The 21,962-nt window shown below is 52.6% G+C and overlaps 1 protein-coding gene across 1 annotated transcript; it reads left to right on the top strand.

Annotated features, from left to right (window-relative positions):
* The first annotated feature begins 1,870 nt into the window (after positions 1-1,870).
* On the top strand, positions 1,871-18,757 carry LOC118087075 (serine/threonine-protein kinase PLK2). Its single transcript, XM_035119378.2, has 15 exons — positions 1,871-1,987; positions 4,257-4,364; positions 6,475-6,591; positions 7,018-7,147; positions 9,347-9,434; positions 10,578-10,673; positions 10,985-11,183; positions 11,918-12,056; positions 12,708-12,775; positions 14,164-14,254; positions 14,979-15,050; positions 16,741-16,903; positions 17,046-17,175; positions 17,890-18,000; positions 18,126-18,757. Exons 1-15 carry the CDS (start codon positions 1,874-1,876, stop codon positions 18,312-18,314), a joined length of 1,815 nt encoding a protein of 604 aa, XP_034975269.2. The 5' UTR covers positions 1,871-1,873; the 3' UTR covers positions 18,315-18,757.
* The last annotated feature ends 3,205 nt before the right edge of the window (positions 18,758-21,962 follow it).

Below are 21,962 nucleotides of genomic sequence, written 5' to 3'. Positions count from 1 at the left end.
GGTCATCTAGTCCAACCCCTGAAATGCAGGAATCTCAGCTAATGCATACATGACAGACAGATGGATTGTTTTTGCGTTCTTATCAGTTTTTAATTGTCTTATGTCTAATTGTCTTGAGGCAGTGGCTTAGAAGGCAATTAATCAATAAATTGCACGGAAATGGATTGCAAACGATCTGCCTCTGGAATTGCGGTATAAGATTAAGGAACCTTTGGTAATCACAACTTTATTGTATTGTGGGAAAATCTCAATAAAATAAATCTCACCAGGTAAAAAGAACTTAGGAGACCTTGTTACAGGTAGGTAGCCGTGTTGGTCTGAGTTACTGCAATTAGTCCTGGGGGGGGGAGCAAGGGCTGGAGCGCTAAAGAAAGCTTGATCATGCATAATGAGATAAGAATCCGATGTCTCTATTCATCCCAGGTGGCTCCATGGTTTTAAGCTTGGTAATGAGTTCCAATTCAGAAACTTCTCTTTCCAGTCTGTTCCTGAAATTTCTCTGTAATAAAACAGCTGCTTTGAGATCTTGTATAGAATGTCCTGGGAGATTGAAGTGTTCTCCTACTGGTTTCTCTGTCTTATGGTTCCTGATGTCAGATTTATGTCCATTTATCCTTTGGCGTAGTGTTTGGCCTGTTTGTCCAATATAGAGAGCTCTCTATAGAGCTCTCTATATTGGACAAACAGGCCAAACCCTACGCCAAAGGATAAATCAGCAATCGTTAATCAGCAGTCGTTAACAGCCATCTCAGGTTTACCACTCCCATCAGCCCATCACCCATTCCCACCCACCCCCACCACCCTCTGTATATATATAAGGGTCTGACACTTCTGTTTCTAGTGTATCTGAAGAAGTGTGCATGCACATGAAAGCTCATACCAAAATAAAAACTTAGTTGGTCTTTAAGGTGCTACTGAAGGAATTTTTTTCTATTTTGCTTAGGAGACCTTGCAAATGGGGAAAGGTTAACCCACAAAATTTGCATGATGAAAGACTCAGGACAGGAGAACAATTTTACGCAATTGGGTGGGACTTTTAAAATCTTACGTTTCAAACAACGACCTGCAAAGGCTCCCAAAATAGAAACACAGCCCTCCTAAATTACGTGTTCGTTTACTATCCCTTTGTAGAATTGTTTATCTTAGAAGCATCTCTCTGACGGCCTCCAATAAATCAATACTGTAAGGGTAACGAAGGAATGACTAATACCTCTGTCCAGAAGGGGGCGCAGGTGCCGCATCGGCCTCAGCCAGCTACAGGCACCATGTGGGTCCATCAGCATCCCCACCCACTACCCGACCCCCCGACTGGTTATGGGGAGAGAAGTCCCACCCAGCCCATGAGGCGAAACGCTCACCCCCGCCCACCTCTGGACAGACAAACCCTTCAACTCAGCACTGGCGGAACCTCTACCCTGCTGGGATGTCGCCTGGGAGACTTTGGGGTTCCACTGCCCACGGGTGGGGGGCACCTACCTGGACCTCGCCTGTCTCTGGACTTCCAGGGTGCTGGAGCAGGTGGGCCCACACCCCTTGGACCTAATCCGGATGCTGGAAGTCCGCCGAAGAACCGAGCGCAGCTCTTTAAACCGGTCCCTTTCGCTCCAGTTTGCCATTTCTCCGCACTCCTCCCGGCCGGCGTCTTGTCCGGGTGCTACGCCGCTTCTGCTCCGGATCGCGCATCCCCGGCCCTCCAATGGGCAGAGGAGGCTGCCTGGGCAGGGGAGGCCCCACTGGCCGGCCCCCTTTCTCTCCACCCCCAACCCCGCCTTATAAGAGGACCTGGCACCGGCTCCCTCCTAGCCAGAGACTCTAAGGAGCAGCCGGAGGAGTTTGCAAAAAAGAGGGAGGGTGGGTGGGTGGGGGGCACCCGATGGGGAGGATGGAGCACCCCGCCTGGAGGAGGGCAGAAGGCGAGAGCCTCAAATATTTCATAGAGGATCCGAGCACGGGGACGCTTTACAAGAGAGGGCAGCTTTTGGGGAAGGTAAACTAATTCTATGGTTATTTTTGCAATTTCCTTTCCTTTTCGCTTGGCTTGGGGATTTTGCAACCTCGGTTATGAATTGCAACTCTAATTTTTTGGCATTTTTAGATGACGTTTGCGGGATTTTCTGCCCTCTTAGCTCGTTCGCAGGGATGCGTCGGGTGGAAATGGGCCTGTTGGAACAGGCGCAGACAGAGACCCCCACTTTCAAAGCGGTGTGGGGTGGCGGCAGCAAGAAAGTTTGCTCTCTTTTGGGGGGGGATTTGCAAGAATGACGCCTCCCCCTTGGGGGAAACTGAGTCACCAGGTGAAGAGATCACGCAAGAAGAACTCTTGTGGAGAATCAGGTGGCCCTTTTCCCTCCCAGGATTGAGCACAGGACCCAGGCGTCCGGGTCCTAGATCTTATCCACCCAGCCTGTTTTCTTTCCTCTGGCCCCCTGGAACGAAACATGGGGTCCATTTCACACTCCACACACGCGTGCGTGCGCATTTTCAATTCACGCATCTAAATCTGCAAAACCTAGTTTTTCTTAAACTGTGCATTGTCTAGGTTCACATTTTGGGTTCCTGCGTCTTTCTTCTTCCACTGGTCTCCCCAAGCCGAAGGATTTCAGGAACCATTTTTTACTAACGGAGTTGCCCCTTTTGCAACACATTAGACATTGCGCGCCTGTCTTTGCAGTGCCCGGAGTTCTGGGTAGAGCCGCGACGAGGCGGCTCTCTTGGTCTTTCCGGACCTCCAAGCCCGGGACGGGCTATTTGGGGAACTGTGGGATGGGGGTCAAAGGCACAAAAGGAAACTATGACCCCCCCAAATCCACAACAAGGCAATTCTGCTGTCAGGATCAGATCGGTTTCTCTCCCAAAGCAGCAGGCAATATTCGGGGTCCCACAGAATCCTTCATCATCCAGCTTTGTTTTGCAAATACATGATGAGGAGTGCAATGTCTACACGTGCTTAATTCGGAGTGGGTCGATGTTTTGCATTTGGGGAGCCGGGACTCCCCCCATCAAGTCACAACACCCACCCACGCCCCCAAGACTCAGGAGCCCTGCTCGTCTGAGCCCTTTTCTCAGCTTGAGCCCAGAGACATCCGGATTGGGGGATTTCCCACCCGCCCCTTTCTCACTCTGGATCTGCTCCGCTTTCTCCCGGATGGGGTCGGACATGCCGGGCTAGCTACAGGTGGGGGAGAAAGCCCCGCCCACTCCAGGCACTAGCCAATGGGGAGCAGGAGAAGCAGTCTGCTTTTGTTTTTGAGCAGGAGATTCCCCTTGATCCGGGGTGAATCCTTACCTGGAGACGCCAGCGGGGCTTGAACCCTGGGTCTCCTAATCTGCATGCCGAGCAGGTATGCTGCGGCCATTCCTCTGGCGCACTTGTTCCACGGGAGGTGGGGGTGTTTAGCCTGGAGAAGAGGAGGCTGAGAGGAGATATCTGCCTCATGGAAGATGGAGCGAACTGGTTTTCTACCGGTAAGGATTGTTAGACAGGACGACCTCTGAAGAAGGTGGAGGACTCTCCTTCCTGGAAGGTTTTTAAGCAGAGGTTGGGTGGCCTGGATGCTTGAGTTGATATTCCTGCCTTGCGTGGAAGGGGGTTGGAAATAAAAATAAAAATAAAAATAAATAATAATAATAATAATAATAAATTTATTACTTATACCCCGTCCATCTGGCTGGGCCTCCCCAGCCACTCTGGGTGGCTCCCAACAGAATATTAAAAACACGATAAAACATCAAACATTAGAAACTTCCCTAAACCTTCAGATGTCTTCCAATGTCAGACAGTTCTTTATTTCCTTGACATCTGATAGAAGGGCATTTCACAAGGCAGGTGCCACTACCAAGAAGGCCCTCTGCCTGGTTCCCTGTAACCTCACTTCTCGCAGGGAGGCAACCGCCAGAAGGCCCTCGGAGGTGGACCTCACACTATGGGTCTGAATTGATGGCCTCGGAATTTGGTGACCTCAGAGGCCATCCATCTGAGGCAGGACAAGCCTGTGACCAGAGGGAAGCAGCAGCACAAACCTGGCTTTGGAGCCAGGAAATGAATCATAGAATTGTAGAGTTAGGAGGGATCCCGAGGGTCATCTAGTCCAACCCCCTGCAATACAGGATTCACAACTAATCAAGCCTGTGTGTGTGTGTGTGCTTTAGGGGACACACAGCCCCCCCCCATGCTCCCTGCAACAAATGGAGTCCCACACCTGCCCCGGTCCCTGGCTGACCCCCACCCACCACCCTTTTCAACTGTTTCCCCTCAGGGCGCCTTTGGGAGATGCTACAAGTTCACAGACACCTCCACCAACAAGGTCTATGCCGTGAAGGTCGTGCCTCAGTCCCAGGTCTCCAGGCTGGACAACCGAGGGAAGGTGAGCCCAGATGTGATCATGGGGTGGGGGAGTGGGGGAGCCAGTGGGCTGAGCATCATGATACAAATGATTATTTATAGTTGGTGCCATCTTTAGCTGGGTGCCCCTGTGTTGGAGGAGGGCTCTCCTTCCCTCTCCAATGCCAGTAAGCACCCCACCTCCCTTTTTAAAATTTGCTGCTAAAAACGGGTTCCTTCATTTGCCCTCCTCCCTCCCCACCATTTTTCCTTTCATGCTATGTCTTCCGAATTGCAAGCCTCTTTTTTTTTTTTAGCTGGAGAGTAGGATAAAAATACTTTAAGGAAGGCCCTTCCTCTCCTTTCTCAATATTGGGGGACACACACTTTTCCTGACCCCTTTATTCCCACCCAAAGGGTGGCATTCCTCTGCACTCGAGCACTTAAACAAGGCTTAAAATCATGCAAAGTGGAAGAAAGTGGGCAGAAGGAAGCTTTTCTTCCTCTCCTGACACTGGAACTCGTGGGCAAAGCTGAAATTCCAGGAGATTAAAGAAGGCAGCACAGAGTTAAACTCTGGAACTCCCTCCCACAGGAGACACTGACGGCCACCAGCTTGGATGGCTTTGAAATGAGGATCGGACAAATTCAAGGAGGAGAGGCGGCTTTGGATGGCTACCAGCCACAATGGCTATGCTCTGTCTTGACAGTCAGAGGCTTCCGCATCCCAGTTGTTGGAAACTGCTGGAGGGGAAAGTTGCTCTCGTGCTCGGATCCTATTTGTGGGTTTCTCATAATGGTTGGCCACTCTGAGGACAGGATGCTGGGCAAAATGGGCCATTGACCTGATCCAGCCGGCTCTTCTTACACTCTGATGGAACTTCCAGGTCCAGAGGCAGTCTATCTCAATTGTTTGGTTCTTAGGGGTATTTGGCCACTATGAGAAGAGAAGACTGAAATAGATGGGCCGGGCCCCCTTTGAGTCTGATCCAGGCTAAAGTCGAGCTCTTTTTAGTTTCTTATGATTCCTCAATGGAGCCTCCATGGACAGAGCCAGCCTATCTTAGAACGCTGGAGTGGGAGAAGGCTGCTGCTCTCAGGTCCTGCTGGCGAGTTTCCCTTTGGGGTGTCTGGTTGGCTCCTGTGAGGGCAGGATGCTAGCTTCAAAGGGCCTGATCCACCTGCTGCAGGGCTTTTCTCAAATCTGAGAAAACCGAGCCTGATGGGTGGGGTATAAGTAATAAAATTCTTATTAATTATTATCTGTGAAGCAAATGCATCTGTGATGGATGTGCCATGACCCTGCCCCTCCTGATCCCAGAGCAGCTTCCTGCCTCCACTTTCCCATGACATTTTACCCAGCCAGCAACTTAGTGTGCATTGCTGGTGTCCGGGGCACTGCCCACCTGCACAGGGGGGAGTCCGGCCAGCTGACGTGGCCCATGGCAGGCAAATCCCCCCCCCAATCATGCCCGTGGAGAGGAGTGTTGCACCAGGCCATGCTGAGGCTGCCCCTTGTCTGCCTCCCTCTGTCCTCACCATCCAAGGAGCAAGTGCGGGCCAGGTGGCCATTCTGCAAGGGGCCTGGGGACATGGCAGCTGGGCCAGGCTGGGCTCCGGGCACATTGGCAGACAGGGAAGGACTGGATGCCAGCGCCTGTTTTACACCCCTCAAAATTGTGCGCCCAGGGCCACGACCCCCCAGTCCCCCACACTGCACCCTTGCCATCCTGGGATCCTGGAAGCTCCTTGGGGCAGGGAATATTGCAAAAAGCACCCAGTCACATAGGATGTGAGCTAAGAGGCAGCCCTCGTCTGTCGCAGAGGCTCCAAAGGGATCCTGCCCCAAAGAGCTTCCAGTCTAAGATTCTGGAAAGCGGAGAGACCGTGAAAATGGGGGGGGGGGGCAAGAGTCTCTAGCAGAGGCAGAGGCCGTCGCCTTCCTTTCTCGTTGCAGATTCTCCATTCGCTTTGCTCTCCTTTGTCCTTGGATGTCATAAATACATATACAGTACTGTGGATATTGCTGAGTTTCTCGCTGACTCCAGCACCTGCACCCGTGACTCCTCTCCTCTCTGCTGGCGCAAGGTGGGGGGTGTCTCTGTTGGCGCTTCAGCAGGAACCTCGTGGTTTTCTCCCCCCACCCCCTGCAGGTCGAGCGCGAGATCGAGCTGCACAGCCAGCTCAAGCACAGGAATGTTGTCGGCTTCCACCGGCATTTTGCTGACCAGGAGAACATCTACATGGTCCTGGAGTACTGCAGCCGGAAGGTGAGAAAACGAGAGATTGCAGGGTGAAGCTTTCTTTGCTGTGTTGACCCGCCTTCCATCTCCTTGCAGTTGCATTGCTGCCTTGCAGCGGGTTGGACTAAACGACCTTTGGCGTCCCTTCCAACTCTACACTTCTACAATTCTTTGCCGGCCTGGCTAAAGCCACTCTCTCCCCAACAGAATGGGGAGAGTCTGGCACCAATATTGTCCCCGGCTGCCCACCCCATGCCCTCCCCGGTGCAAAACCAAACAGAGCTTCTGCCCCTTGAGTAAGGAATTTCACCAGGTAGCTCATGACTAAAGGTACAGGAGCCCCATCCTTTTCTGCAGTCTCAGTTCACCCTCTTTCACATTGCACAAAAGGGCAGGCAATTCAACAGATTTGGAGTGAGGCTGCTAAAACCCTGATATTCTCTCTCTCTCCAGTCCCTGGCCCACATCCTGAAAGCCCGCAAGACGCTGACGGAGCCTGAGGTCCGCTTCTACCTCAAGCAAGTCATCGCTGGCCTGCAGTACCTACACCATCAAGGCATCATTCACCGGGACCTCAAGCTGAGTAGGTGTCTGGCGGCTGGGGGAAGGGGCCTCCAATGAACCATTTCTGGGTGTGCTGCGGTCACATCCATGGGACCTGTATGGGGTGCTAGGGGAGGAGTCGTACCACCAGCCTCATAGCCCATGCTCCACACCACTACAAGACACCAGTTCTGCCCCAATGGCTCAGAGCAACAACCCCACCCCCCACCCCCAGTGTACCGTCTGTAGATTTTTAAGGTTCATGACAGGGCGTGTCATTTTAGAGGGCAAAACTAAAGTTTTGCAAATGTGTTCAGTGATGGGTCTTAGAAATAGGCTTTGGGGCCTGAGGAATTCTGCTGGGAAAAACATTTTGTGATGGGACAACATTTAGCTTGGCAAGTCTATGTTTGATGAAGGTGCACCTAAATAGCTTTTGGAAAAACCAAAGAATTTTAATTTCGCCTTCTGAAAATGCTAGGTAATAAATAACAAGAACAATCTATAATAATCTATAACAGGGGTCCCCAAACTAAGGCCCGGGGGGCCGGATGTGGCCCAATCGCCTTCTAAATCCGGCCCGCGGACAGTCCAGGAATTAGCATGTTTTTACATGAGTAGAATGTGTCCTTTTATTTAAAATGCATCTCTGGGCTATTTGTGGGGCATAGGAATTCGTTCATATTTTTTTTCAAAATATAGTCCGGCCCCCTACAAGGTCTGAGGGACAGTGGACCGGCCCCCTGCTGAAAAAGTTTGCTGACCCCTGATCTATAATATAACTGCAAGTAGTTGGCAGTCTTTTTTAATCACCGCATTTCTATGCATTTTTATGCACATTTCACTTACCAGGCGAAATTAAACTATATTAACTGAAGCAAAACAGCTTTCAAATCATGTTGCAACTTTTTAACACCTCTTGTTTTTGGAATGTGAAAGCTGAGAAATGCATGCAAGGTGTGAAGGGTCCTTTCTCTGCCTTCATCGCCTGGAAAGATCCGCTCCTTATTTCTGCAGCAGAAGAGCCGATTTGCTCTCACACCCACCAGCCCAAGGGATGGGATGCCATTATTGGTACTGCAGTGCAGGAAGAGTTAATCACCCAGTGCCCCCAATTTGCTCTCTGTCCTGGGACCCTCCTGGGCTTTGGAGAGGGGGTTAAAAATATACACAGCAGCCCAGGACAACTCTGGTGGGGGCAGAGTGAATGCCTGCAGGGTGACCTCATGGCACTATTACCAGGGGTGGGAGGCTCTGAGTGCGAACGCTGATCTGATTTAGCCTGCAAGGGCAGAGCAAGGATCTCTCTCACACACATGCACAAGTGTCTCCGTATACTGATCCTCCAGCCGGCATCGTGCATTTGCAAAGAGACCGAGGTCTTCCAGACAGCCTGCTTATCAAGAAGTCGTGCTTTTGCAAAATTTATTTTTATTTGCAAATTTAACAAGGGAAAGGTGGGAGGCGAGATGAAGACCTTTCCTAGCAGACCACAGCACCCATCCTGGTTTGCTTCTGCAGAGGTCTGCAGGGCCTCCAGACCAGACTGTCACTATTTTGGGGTAGGATTCGGTCCCATGCCAGAAAATTGAGGTCATGGGCCATTCTTGCACAAGGAAACCCATTCTTTGAAAAAGTGAACTTATTGTAACACACACCTCCCTTTTCCAATCATAGAATTATAGATTTGTAGAGTTGGAAGGGACCCTGAGGGTCATCTAGCCCAACCCACTGCAATGCAGAAATATTCAGCTGTCCCTGACAGGGGTTGAACCTGTATCCTTGGTATTGTCAGCACCAAGCTCTTGCCAACGGAACTCTCCATACAGTAATGTTATTATTTGTACCCCACCCATCTGACCGGGTTGCCCCAGCCACTCTGGGAAGCTTCCAGCAGATATAAAAACATGCTAAAACCTCAAAGGTAAAAAAAAAAAAGGCACCCACTGACCACCCCAGTTGTTTCCCAGTACAGCCTCCAAGTTTATTCTTCATTCTATTCCTTCTTTTCTGAAAGGAGTGCACAAACCTTGGTCCAGTTTGTCCTCACAAGAGCCCTGCGAGGCAGGCCAAGCTGAGAGACTGTGACTGGCCTACAGGGAGTTTCATGGCTGAGTGGGGAGATCTGAACCCGGATCTCCCTGGACCCCCCCCCCCGACTCTTTTCTGGGAACACCTGTCCGGCATTTAGTGTGGGAAAGGACGGGACTCTATCCCTCTGAACTCTTCATGTGCTCAGGTAACTTCTTCATCACGAAGACCATGCAGGTGAAGATTGGGGACCTGGGGCTGGCGACTCGTGAGGAGCAGGCCAACCGGAGGAGAGGGTGAGTATTATGGGGTGGCTGGGCAGAGAAGGGGGACCTTGGATTTCCTGGTGGGGGTAAAGGCAGACATTAAAGGCTTGGAGTTGCAATATTTGGTTATTCATTCCTTTGATGCATTTGCACCCCACTTCAGGGGGCCCTATGACTGGTTCTCCCCCCTCCCTCCCCGCTTGAGCCCCACAATGACTACTGGGTAAGCCAGACTGAGGGGCAGCAACTGCTCCCCAAGCTCACCCAGTGAGATTCCTGCCTGAGGGGGCAAGAGGTGAACACTGGCCTCTCCCACGTCCTAGTCTTACACTTTTCTATGTTTCCTCGGAAGGGAAAGCCCTTGTTGCAAATGGGATTACTCCTGAGTGATTCTGCAGCCTCTGTTTCTGATGGGGCACAGAAGGATCCCTAATTTCTCCCAGGATGTGGAGGAAAGCAAGCTTCCTTATACAGTGGTACCTCGGTTTAAGAACAGTCCTGTTTACGAACGATTCGATTTACGAACTCTGCAAAACCGGAAGTAGTGTCCCATTTTGTGAACTTTACCTCAGCCTAAGAACAGAATCCAGACGGTAGAAGGGCATCGGTAGTGGGAGGCCTCGTTAGGGAAAGTGCGCTTCGTTTTAAGAACGGTTTTGGTTTAAGAACGAACTTCCAGAACGGATTAAGTTCGTAAACCGAGGTACCACTGTATATCCACCAAGATCCATCAACTCTCCAGAGCACGCCCTGCCCAGACCTCCACGGAGGAGAAGGGGTCTGCAGCAAATCTGATCTGGTTTTTCATCTGGTTGTGGGTTCAAATCTCCCACCTTCTTGCTGGTAGAAGAAGGTTGCAGCCCAGGGGCAGAACAGTTGCCAGGTATGCAGAAGGTGGCAGGGTCCATGGCAGGACTGACTGAGAGAGATGGCTGAGTCTGAAACCCTGGAGAGTCGTTGCTGCCGGTCAGTGCTGGGATAGATGGAGCAAAGGCTGGACTCTGTATAAGGAAACTTCCTCTATTCCTGTTTAATTCAGAACGATGAGGACTAGCATCTTGCTGGATTTGCAGCTCTACAGCACCTGTTCTGCATGCAGAAGGGAAGCCTGGCTTGATCTGTGTTGCTGTTGCTTCCCCCCCCCTCCCTAAAAGGCCTTTCCTCTCCCCACAGAGTGGTCTGTGGGACCCCCAATTACCTGGCTCCCGAAGTCATTGCCAAAAAGGGGCACTCGTTCAAGTCGGATGTCTGGGCCCTTGGCTGCATCATGTAAGTAACTCTGGTGGAAAGGAATAATAGAATTGCAGAATTGCAGACTTGGAAGGTACCTCCCAGGGCCATCTAGTCCAACCCTCTACAATGCAGGAATCTTTCGCTCAAGGTGGGGCTCGAACCCACAACCCTGGGATTAAGTCTCCTGCTCTACCAACTGAGTTATCCTACATGCCTCTAGGTCTGTTTTTGCTTTTTTTTGCCAGTCATTCTCTATGTTTTATGTACAAAATGAAATAAAGGATCTATGGGGTCCCCTCCTTGGCTCTCTGGCCGACCCACTGCTTCTTTTTCCTTGCCCGCACCAGGTACACGGCTCTCACTGGCTGCTCCCCCTTTGAGATCACCCACAAGCAGGAGATGTACCGCTGCATCCGGGAAGGGCGCTACCCCACCCCCAGCCGCCTCTCACCCAGCGCCAGGGACCTCATTGGGAAGCTGCTGGCCCCCGACCCTGAAGCACGGCCTACCCTGGAAGAAACCCTCGCCCACGAGTTTTTCACCCAGGTAGGTGCCCAGGGACAAAGCAGCTCCCAGACGCTGCAGCGGTGGCTCTGCAGGATCTCTGACTTGGGATCTCTCCCAGCAGGCTGAGCAGATGAACATGAGCTAAGATCCCAGTTCTCATGAGGCCGTTGGAAACTAGCTTGCACCCGGGGAGACTACCCAGACACTGACTAGCAGAGTCTTAGGCTCTACCCCCATACTGCAGTTCCAAGTTAGAGTGAACTGTTTGCTAGCAAAACCACCATCTGCACAGACTTGGCCTAGTGAGTAGAACAGCTCCTTCCTGGTGGTCCCACTGCATGGAAGTCAGTTGCTGAGATGGAAGCTCCCTGGCTCCTCACAGCCGTCTTCGTCCCCTCCTCTCCAGGGTCTTTCCCAAGCAATCAGAGACTAAGCCAACCTCTCCTCCACCCTTTTCATGCCTCTCCTGGTTCTGGGAGACCAGCGGGGAGGGGAGCTTCTCACAGCAGGAGGGGGAGACCCCCATGGCTCTTCCCCTCTCTGCCTCTTGGCCTCCTTCCTCTCCTGCTTCAGCTCCTGCCTCTGAGTCTGGACTTCTCTCTGCCACAGACTCTCCCCGCTCACTAAGACCTGTTACTTCTTCAGCTTCCAACACCTCCTCCTCCCTTTGCCTTGAGCAACCAGGATGTTCTCTCGCATTCTGCGGCTTCCCCGTTTTGCAAGCACGGCTTGGGAGCGTGAAGGGACTCACCATGCTCTTCCTCTCTCGCCAGGGCTTCACCCCGACCCAGCTGCCTTCCCGCGCCTGTCATTCTGCCCCGCTCTTCGTGCTTCCCAACCCGCTGAGGAAGTTCTTCCAGAAAGCGGCGAAGGTTTTCCTGCGTGGCTCCCTGTGCCAGGAGACTCGGACGGGTGAGCCTTCGCTTGCGGGGGTGTGTGTGTGTGAAGTGGCCATCAGGGACTCTCCCCCAAATGGGAGACCACCCTCCACAGTCTAGCAGAGAGGGGACAGCGCTCTCCACGTACAGTACTCAGAGGCAACCTCGCTTTTCAATGGAGCCCTGGGTAAGAGGCAATGTAACAGGATAACCGCTGGATCAGGCCCAAGGGGGGCCCCTCTAGTCCAGATTCCTGTCCCCACAGTGGCCAAATTCTCTAAAAATCTAGGATTCATGATAGACTGCCTCTAGACCTGGAGGTTCTCTCAGAAGAGCCATGGCTGTCTCCTGTGGCAGCAAGTTCCACAGTTTAGCGACACACTGTATGAACAGCACTCTCCACAGGCTCAGAGGCAACCTTGCTTTCCTCAATTAATCCTTCAGTCCCAAGTAAGGGGAGAGTCAGGTGCCATGCAAAAGGGCAGGGACGTGTGTGCCCCAAATATGAAGCAAATCGAAATGCAAAATCTATTTCGGTTTTAAATTGGCATTACTGGGCAGAGGGAAGGGTCCGGCTCCCACCCATGACCCCATCCTCTTTCCCCTGGATGGCTGAGCCATCAGGGAGTGCGGCCCCCCCAAAGGCTGCGAATGTAATGGGGTCCCTCTTCTGCCTCTCCTCCAGTGAGCCCCCCACCCCAGGAAGCGGAAGGAATGCCGCCCCATGGGACACCTGCCAAGACCCCCAGCCTGGTAAGAAATGGCTCCATGTGTGTCAATCAATCAGGGTTGGACTTTGGTTGTTGTCGTTTAGTCGTGTCCGACTCTTCGTGACCCCATGGACTTTGGTAGTCTTGGGTAATAGGGCGCCCTGAGTGAGTGCCCCCAAATGGATCTTCTTGGCGTCCTTGTGTGCGGGAACTGCCCATATCACAGAGATTGATCAATTGGTGGATTGATTTGTGAGACTGAGCCAGGAAGTCCCTGGCTAGAATCTCACTGGATTTACATGACTGGCTGGAGGCAAGCCCAGGTTGCCCTGCCTCTGTCTTTCCTTCGGCAGTAAGGGGAGAGCAGCTACAGCTGCCAAGGTGAGCGAGAACATGCCCCCCCCCGGGGGGGAAGCAGAACAAAGGCAGCATCCATAAATCATTTGATCTGAAAAACCAGAGATGGAACATAATGAGATTATAGCTCCATTGTTTGGGGCATGGGGCAGATAACTCCAAGGCTGCAGGTGCAATCCCCCCATATTCCTTCATTGCAGGGGGTTGGACTAGATGGCCCCTGGGGGCCCCCTTCCAACTCTACTATGATTCCTTGAGGAAAGGTGGACTATGGATGAGATGGACACAAACACTCCGCAGATACAAATTTGGTGATTCAAAATGGCGCCAAGTGATGTCCAGGCACAAACAATATATGAAGTTCGTAGGGGAGTGCCCCCCCTCTCCCCCCCCCTATGTAGAAGATCCTCAGTGGGGTCTGGAGTGGGGCGTCCCAGTCCACCGTTTTGTGGGCTTTACGGGCTGCTTCTTTCTTACCAGCTGCACTGGCTCCCGGTGGAGTACAGGGTCAGGTTTAAGGTGCTGGTTTTGACCTTTAAAGCCTAATGCGGCTTAGGACCCTCGCACCTACGGGACCGCCTCTCCCGGTATGCCCCGCAGAGGACATTAAGGTCCACAAATAATAACATACTGGAGATCCCAAGTCACAAGGTGGTTAGACTGGCCTCGACCAGGACCAGGGCCTTCTCAGTACTAGCCCCGACCTGGTGGAATGCTCTCTCTCAGGAGACTAGGGCCCAGCGGGAGTTGTCATCTTTTCGTAGGGCTTGCAAGACGGAGCTGTTCTGTTTGGCCTTTGGACTGACTCAGTCTGACCCCGGTGTTACCCTCCCCTAAGGATAAATCCTACAGATATTTAAATGAGGTTGCACTTGTAGATTCCTAATTTTAAAATTGAATTTTAACATTGTATTTAATTTGCATTTTAATTGAATTGTTTCTTCTATGCTTGCTTTGATATTCTTGTTGTTAGCCGCCCTGAGCCCGGTCTTGACTGGGAAGGGCGGGGTATAAATAAAATTATTATTATTGTTGTTGTTGTTATTGTTATTATTTCTTCTTGTCCTCTGAAAGGAAGTGGAAGAGGAGAACCAGAATGCCACGGAGGACACAGCCCCTGTCTGCTTGCTCATGAGGGGCTCCTTGAACGTCAGCCGGGAGGAGGGTGAGTGGCGCCACAGAGGCCAAGAACTGGGGTGCTTGGCGGCTGAGAGTCTGGTGGATCTCGTGACCCCAAATAATACAAGGACTGGGCGGAGCAGCAGTGAGGAAGCTCCTTTTTCCGGCCTATAGGGCCGCTTGCCAGAGACCCAAACAGATAGGAAGACAGGAGGCTTCCCTCTGTTTCTGCATTGCAGGGGGTTGGGCTGGATGACCCCTGGAGTCCCCTTCCAGTTCTACCATTCTGTGGTTCCAGGGGTTATCAGAGCCGAAAGATGCAGAAAAATTGGGCTACGGAGCCAGAGGGAGGTGTGAGCCGGGAAGAAAGGGGTGGCCGTGGGAGGCTTGTGGGGGTCAGTGACAAAGGCAGCCCCAAACTCATGCCCCACCTTGGGGAAAAATTCCTGCATTGCAGGGGGTTGGACTAGATGACCCTTGTGGTCCCTTCGCACTACAATTCTATGATTCTAGGATTCCTCTGCTGTTCTGGGCTGGCTCAGGACAAGGCTGCAGCAGCAGCTTCCCATCTTGGCTGCCCCATGTAGGAAGCAAGGTTCTGGGCCATTGGATGCATCAAAGCGCTCAGGAAATGGGGGGCCAGGAACCAGCAGGGTTTGGGAAGCCTGTGGGGGGCAGCGGTGCAAGTGGAGGGTCTGCCCCCTGCTGCCCCCCCCCAGCACGGTTCCCAGCACTCGCTGCTTCTTACTCCATCTCTGTCTCTCCTCCAGCGGATGCCGAGAGGAGCATGATAGCGAAAGTGGATGAAGTTCTGCGGACCTGTCTGAAGACCATCCCCCTGGGTGAGGCTTCGGGGGGGGGGGGCTCCCTATCTTTTGCATGCCCAGGCCCAGGAACCGGCTGCATTCTGACTTCCCACCCCCGTCTCTGCCGGACTTAAATGGCCACCTTTGGGGTCACCCTCATGTCATCACAGCCTGGAAATGTCTGTGCAGCACCTTGGAGGAGTGAGAACCTGGACCTATTGGAAAGGAAGGTTGAGGATCCCATCTTCAGACTTCATTTCTTCCAGATTATTTTTTTTGGGGGGGGGGAGTGTCAGTAAAGGAGCCCCTTATTATTCTGACCTGGGAGAGCTCGGTTGGTAGAGCAGGAGACTCTTAATCTCGGGGTCATGGGTTTGAGCCCCACGTTGGGCGAAAGATTCCTGCATTGCAGGGGGTTGAGCTGGATGTCCCTCGGGGTCCCTTCCGACTCTGCCATTATTGGATTCAGATCAGAAGCAGCAGCAGCAGTGCAGCAGAATTGTGGTTATTTAAATTTGTATCCTGCCCTTCATCTGCAGATCTCAGGGTGCTTTGCTATGTTGAATTACAATGCAATAACCACAGAATACATAACACAATAAGCACATGAAATAAATATTTCCTCCTTGAACAACAGATTTAAAAGGCCATAGGATGTCAATCAGCCAAAGGTTTCTATTAAATGTGTTTGCAAAAGGGGTGCTATTGATTTGTTTTAATTTATTTGCACATTTTCTGTTCTCGTTTTGCATTTTGAACCACCCTGCAATCTTTGGGTGAAGGACAGGATGGGAATCTAATGAATAAATAAAACGGAATCGTAGAATCAGAAGTGTCCCCCAAGGGTCATCTAGTCAAACCCCCTGCAAGGCAAGAATCTCAACTTGCATTCCCCCCACCCAATTTGTAAACACAGCAGACCCTGCTCAGCTTTGCAAATAGGCTAGCAGGGTTTTGTTTTTTTTGCTGCACCCCTAAGAGACTATAAAGTTGTTGTTGTTTAGTCGTTTAGTCATGTCCGACTCTTCGTGACCCATGGACCAGAGCACGCCAGGCACTCCTGTCTTGCACTGCCTCCCGCAGTTTGGTCAAACTCATGTCCGTAGCTTCGAGAACACTGTCCAACCATCTCATCCTCTGTCGTCCCCTTCTCCTAGTGCCCTCAATCTTTCCCAACATCAGGGTCTTTTCCAAGGATTCTTCTCTTCTCATGAGGTGGCCAAAGTATTGGAGCCTCAGCTTCAGGATCTGTCCTTCCAGTGAACACTCAGGGCTGATTTCCTTCAGAATTGATAGGTTTGATCTTCTTGCAGTCCATGGGACTCTCAAGAGTCTCCTCCAGCACCATAATTCAAAAGCATCAATTCTTCGGCGATCAGCCTTCTTTATGGTCCAGCTCTCACTTCCATACATCACTACTGGGAAAACCATAGCTTTAACTATACGGACCTTTGTCGGCAAGGTGATGTCTCTGCTTTTTAAGATACTGTCTAGGTTTGTCATTGCTTTTCTCCCAAGAAGCAGGCGTCTTTTAATTTCGTGACTGCTGTCACCATCTGCAGTGATCAAGGAGCCCAAGAAAGTAAAATCTCTCTCTATTTGACAAAGACAACTGGCAAATAGACTATAAAGTACAGACCCGATTTTAGAAAATGCAGGGAGGGGGATAAAACCTGAGGAAGGATAAAATCTGACTGAACGTTTCCTTCCTGCCTTCTCCCCGCAGCGGAAGAGGATCCTGAGGAGCCCCTAAGGACTGGACCCATCCAGATGGTCACCAAGTGGGTCGACTATTCCAACAAGTACGGCTTTAGCTACCTGCTCTCGGGCGGCTCCACCGGAGTGCTCTTGGCCGATGGGACCCACATCGCTCTTTGCCCGCAACGCCAGTGAGTACTGCCCACCCCACACTGTTTCCTGCTCTCTTTGTGAGCGCAGAAGGGGCTGAGGAGGGCAGAGGAAAAGAAGCTGGGTTTGAGCTGCCTGCTGGTTTCTTTAAAATCTCTCCTCCCTGCACCCACCCTGTCCCAGGCGCGTCTGCTACTGCCCTGAGCTCCATGAGGCCTCATCCTTCCCGCGGAGAGACGTGCCGCCTTCGCTGGCCATGAAAATGGGGGTTCTCCACTTTTTCAGCCGCTACATGCAGCAGCGACTCCTGGAGGTGAGCAGAGCAGGATGGGAGGCGAGCAACCGGGGGGGGGGGCCGCCTGGAGACGAGAGCTTGTGCCCCCTCTGAACCCCAGTTCTTTAAAATTTTTATCCAATATGAATAAAATCCCGCCTCTCCTGGTATGAGCCACAGAGGGCATTAAGGTCCACAAATAATAACATATTGGAGATCCCGAGTCACAAGGTGGCTAGGCTGGCCTCGACCAGGACCAGGGCCTTCTCAGTACTGGCCCCGACCTGGTGGAACGCTCTGTCCCAGGAGACTAGGGCCCTGCAAGACAGAGCTGTTCCGTTTGGCCTTCGGACTGGCGCAGTCTGACCCCACGGTTACCCTCCCCTAAGGTTTTATTTCATAATGGTTTTATCTTATTCGTAGATTTTTAATTTTAAAATTGAATTTTAACATTGTATTAATCTGTGTTTTAACTGAATTGTTTCTTTTATATTTGTGTTGATATTATTTGTTGTTAGTCGCCCCGAGCCCGGTCTTGACTGGGAAGGGCGGGGTATAAATAAAAATTATTATTATTATTATTAAATAAATTCCTGCAGAATTGTAGAGCTGGAAGGGACCCATAATTTCAGGGTTGTGAGTTCAAGCCTCACCTTGGGCAAAAGATTTCTGCCTGGCAGGGGGTAGGACTACATGACCCTCAGGAGTCCTTCCATCTCTACCATTCTACAATTTCCTCTCCTCCTTCCCCAGGGGGGTCACCAGCAAGCAAGTCCCACCACATCGCTGGACAACCTCTGCCTCCTACACTTTGCAAAGTCCCAGGAGGCACTTTTGATGCTCTTCAGTGACGGGACCCTGCAGGTAAGGGTCACCTGGGTGGGGTGGGGTGGTGAGGAGGGGGTCTCCATATTCCGGTTTTCCTTCTCCACCAAGTTGTTTTCCACACACACCCCTCACTTCCTCCCCTTTCTGCCCCCCCTTCCCAGGTCAACTTCTACCACGACCGCACCAAGCTCGTGCTGAGCCCCACGTCAGCTGGGGGTTACCTCCTGACTTTCGTGGACCGGCAGCGCCAGAGCAGGACCTTCCCGCTGGAGACGCTGGCCCTGCGAGGTTGGACGGTCCCCTTGCGAGAGCGCCTCAGCTATGCCCTGAGCATGCTGCACTGCCTGTAGCAGACCCCCCCCCCCACTTTCCCTGAGCCCACTTACACTCCCTGCCGTGTCACTCGCAGGCTGCTGGCCAGATCCTGCTCTGCCCCCTAAGTGGGGTTGGGGCCAGGTGGTGGTGGTGGTGGTGGGGGCTCTGTGCCTGGGTTGGAAATCCAGGCAGGATCCTGGTGTCTTGTAAGGAGCAGCCTAGGAGCAAGCAGGTGGCAAGCGAGGGCAGGATGAGGCCTGAGGCAGCGGAGACGGCAGATTGGGTTGCGGGTTCGAACCTCATGTTGGGTGGGATATTCCTGCATTGCAGGGGGTTGGGCTGGATGACTCTCGGGGTCCCTTCCAACTCTAGAAATCTATGAGGATAATAAGCAAGTGATACAGAAAGAGGGGGGGCAGCTGTGGTCCAGGCAGCCTGACTTGGCATCCTCCCGGTGGGGTTGGACAGCCAGTGGTCGGGGGGGCGAGGGGGTTTGGGGTCAGGGGGGGGGGGGCTTCCCACACATTGCTGTGCTGGTTGCGGGTGCGAACCAGCCAAAAGCTGGCTGGACACCATCCTTGGAGGGTGGTTGTTCTGCGGAGCCGGCAAGGAGGAAAAAGTAAGGGGACCCCCAAGACGAGGAAAGGGAAGGAGGGTCTCTGGTGGCTAGAGGGGTTTGATATGTGGGGTGCAAGTTGAGTGTGGGAGAAATGGGGGAGGGTGGTCAGTGGGCAGAGCAGGATTCTTGCCCATGGCCGACCTCAGGCAAGCAGCGGCGATGACTGCGGCGAGTGCTAAGCTGTTCACTGTCCTGATACAGCGGCTCCCTCCCAAATTCCTGTTTTTAATTAAAGCAATGTGACTCAGACCATGTGGCTCAGGCTTTTTCCTCCTGTTTTGTCCCCACAACAACCCTATGAGGTAGAAGAAGTGTGCATGCACACGAAAGCTCATACCAAAATAAAAACTTAGTTGGTCTTTAAGGTGCTACTGAAGGAATTTTTTCATTTTCCTATGAGGTAGGTGAAGCTGGGAGCCAGTGACTGGCCCCCAAGGTGGGGCTTCATGACTGAGTTGGGATTCGAACCCAGGTCTATCCCAGGTCCCAGCCCAGAGCTCTAACCACTACTCAGCCACTGCCTCTCATTCCATATTGCTTACACCGGCCAGCAGAGATGGCTCAAAAGGACCAGCCAACAATCTGCCACTTGGCTATGATAGCTCAGTCAGTCGAGCAGGAGACTTAATCTCAGGGTTGCAGGTTCGAGCCCCACATTGGGCAAATGGTTCCTGCATTGCAGGGGGTTGGACTAGATGACCCTTGGGATCCCTTCCAACTCTACCATTCTATGGTTCTCTGAACATTTACTTTGGGGCAAAGCAAGATTCTAGTCCTCCCTGTTTTGAAGACAAACTTGTATTTATTCCCAAAGGTCTACTAAGATTCCAGTTCTGAGGGTTCTGACTTAAAGGGCTGATTTGCAGACATCCCATAATCTCAAAAGTAGAGACCAACCGGGGGGGGGGGGCAAACGCCCTCCCTGCATCTTTGCCCCATCGGCTTCCCCTGGGAGGTGGGCTAACCCAGCCTTGTGGGGGGCTCTCTCTGGCTGTTAGCCCTATAGGGTGATGCTGTGCACCTTCTGTGGAAAAAAGTCGCCCCAGCCAAGGTCGCCTGGCCACCCCCATCGCTGCCCCCCTCCCTTTGCAGATTAAACCTCCAGGAGCGACAAGGTCCTTGGGACAAGCATGTCACCACCTCCTGGGGAAACACGGCGCAGGAATGCGACTGCCGTGGGGCACATGCATTGGCTGCTCCACTGAGGATCAGGCCCCCGCTCCCCTCCCCTCCCCGCTTGCTCGGGATCTCTCCGGGGGTTTCAGAGGAGCAACATTCAACCCCCGGGACCTGCGTGCAAAGCCAGGTGAGCTCGTCCACCAAGCTTGCCTTTGGAAATAAAGATTCTGGTCCTCATGGTCTTAACACGAAGCTGAGTGCAGAGTTGGGCTCCATATTGTCTGCAGAGGCCAGCAGCAGCAGCTGTCCAGGCTTTCAGGCAAGGGAGATGTCAGGAATCGAACCCGAGACCTTCCGCTTGTACTCCAGGGAGACATGTCCCGCTCAAAGCCCTTCTTGACTCCAGGGCTGCAATTCCCCCCTGCAACTACAACCCCCTGACTTGCCCCTTGCCCTCCACTCTGTGCGGTGCCAAAACCGCAGGTGGGACCAGCTTGGAACCTGCGGCTAAGTGATGGCTGCACTTGCCCTCCCCTCTCGGAGACAGCAAATGCTTCTGAATGAGACCAGGATGGGATAGTAGAGCCTCCAAGCCCAGGTACAGTCTACCATTGAATACTAGACAACGGGAAACAACTACTGGGCAGTGCCTGGAACTTAGGTCCTGCTGGGGGGCTTATTCTTTGAAAATCGGAGGCTTACCAGATGGGCTCCCCTCGACCATATTCTCTTCTATGGAACCTCCAGCTCCAGAGGCAGTCTCTCAATTCCTAGGTGCTTAGATGTATCTGGCCACTGCAGAGAACAGGCTACTGTGCCTCTTTGGTCTGATCCCACAGCCAGGCTCTTCTTATGGAACCTCCAGGCCCACAGGCAGTCTACCGGGATCCCAAGGTTCGTTGCGGTGTGAGGACAGGGCCCTGGGCTGGATATGGTGTGGGGCTCTCATGCCGCTCTGCACCCCTGCGCACCCCGCAGGCTCAGACATGCGGCCCATGCCTTCCCTTCCCAGATAGTAAACTTTGCTAAATGTGTTTCGAGTTTACAGTTGCCCTGAAATAAGTACGACCAGAGCCAGTGGGACGCTGAACATTCTCTGGGTTAAAAAAAGGAGGCGGGGGCCCTGTCCCTCGTCCCCCATCCCACCAGTCTTGGCTGCTGGATGTTGGCGGGGGGGGGGGGCTGGTGTGGGGCGCAGCGCCTCCTGGGCTGGTACATATGGGGCAAGGGCCTCCACGTCCCCCTGGTGAGATGTACCTAATTCACTCCTGGAACCTGCAATTCCACAGAAACAGCACTGTAGAGTTGGAAGGGCCTCCAAAGGCCATCCAGCCCAGCCCCCTGTGACGCAGTGCTTTCACTGCATTCTCTATGCACACAGAGCTGCCCCTGCACCACCCTGTGAACTCCTGCCTGAGTGCAGTTAATTTGGTCCTGCTATTTTTAAGCCAGAGAAAGGCATGGGGAGAGAAAGGAGCAGAAACAATCATTTGGGCTCAAGGCACAGGGAGGAGAGAAGAGAGATGAAGCAAAGCCCCCTCCCCAAAGCCTGAGAAATCATAGAATGGAAGGGACCCCTGAGGGTCATCTAGCCCAACCCCCTGCAACGCGGGAATCTTTTGCCCAACGTGGGGCTCGAACCTGACCCTGAGATTTAAGAGTCTCCTGCTCTACTGACTGAGCTAGCCCAGGCCCCCTACAGAAGAGGGAGCAGAGCTGCTGGAAGAGGCCAAAGGGCCCAGCATCCTATTCCCACAAGGGCCACACAGATGCCAGCTTTCCATTGCAGAAGGTCGCCCCTTCAATTCTCGACAGCAGCCCCAGGAAGAAGGATGAGGGGCCCCTCCCAGGGCAGCCAGATTTGGTGTTTTTTTTTCACGATTTCTGGCTTGCCCCTTCACTGCAAGAGGTAGCCCAGGACAGGAGAGAAAGACAGCTCTGTTGG

The sequence above is a fragment of the Zootoca vivipara genome, chromosome 6 (assembly GCF_963506605.1).
Source record: "Zootoca vivipara chromosome 6, rZooViv1.1, whole genome shotgun sequence".
Lineage (NCBI taxonomy): Eukaryota > Metazoa > Chordata > Lepidosauria > Squamata > Lacertidae > Zootoca > Zootoca vivipara.
Note: the sequence above shows the minus strand (reverse complement) of the source record. Positions and strands in the feature narration are given on the sequence as shown.

What these genes read in the sequence shown, in the direction of transcription:
- LOC118087075 (XM_035119378.2), top strand. Translation starts at nt 1,874, where the DNA reads ATGGGGAGGATGGAGCACCCCGCCTGGAGGAGGGCAGAAGGCGAGAGC. An exon ending in CCCACGAGTTTTTCACCCAG is followed by an intron (nt 11,184 to 11,917) that starts GTAGGTGCCCAG and finishes CTCTCTCGCCAG; the next exon opens with GGCTTCACCCCGACCCAGCT. An exon ending in TCAGTGACGGGACCCTGCAG is followed by an intron (nt 18,001 to 18,125) that starts GTAAGGGTCACC and finishes CCCCCTTCCCAG; the next exon opens with GTCAACTTCTACCACGACCG.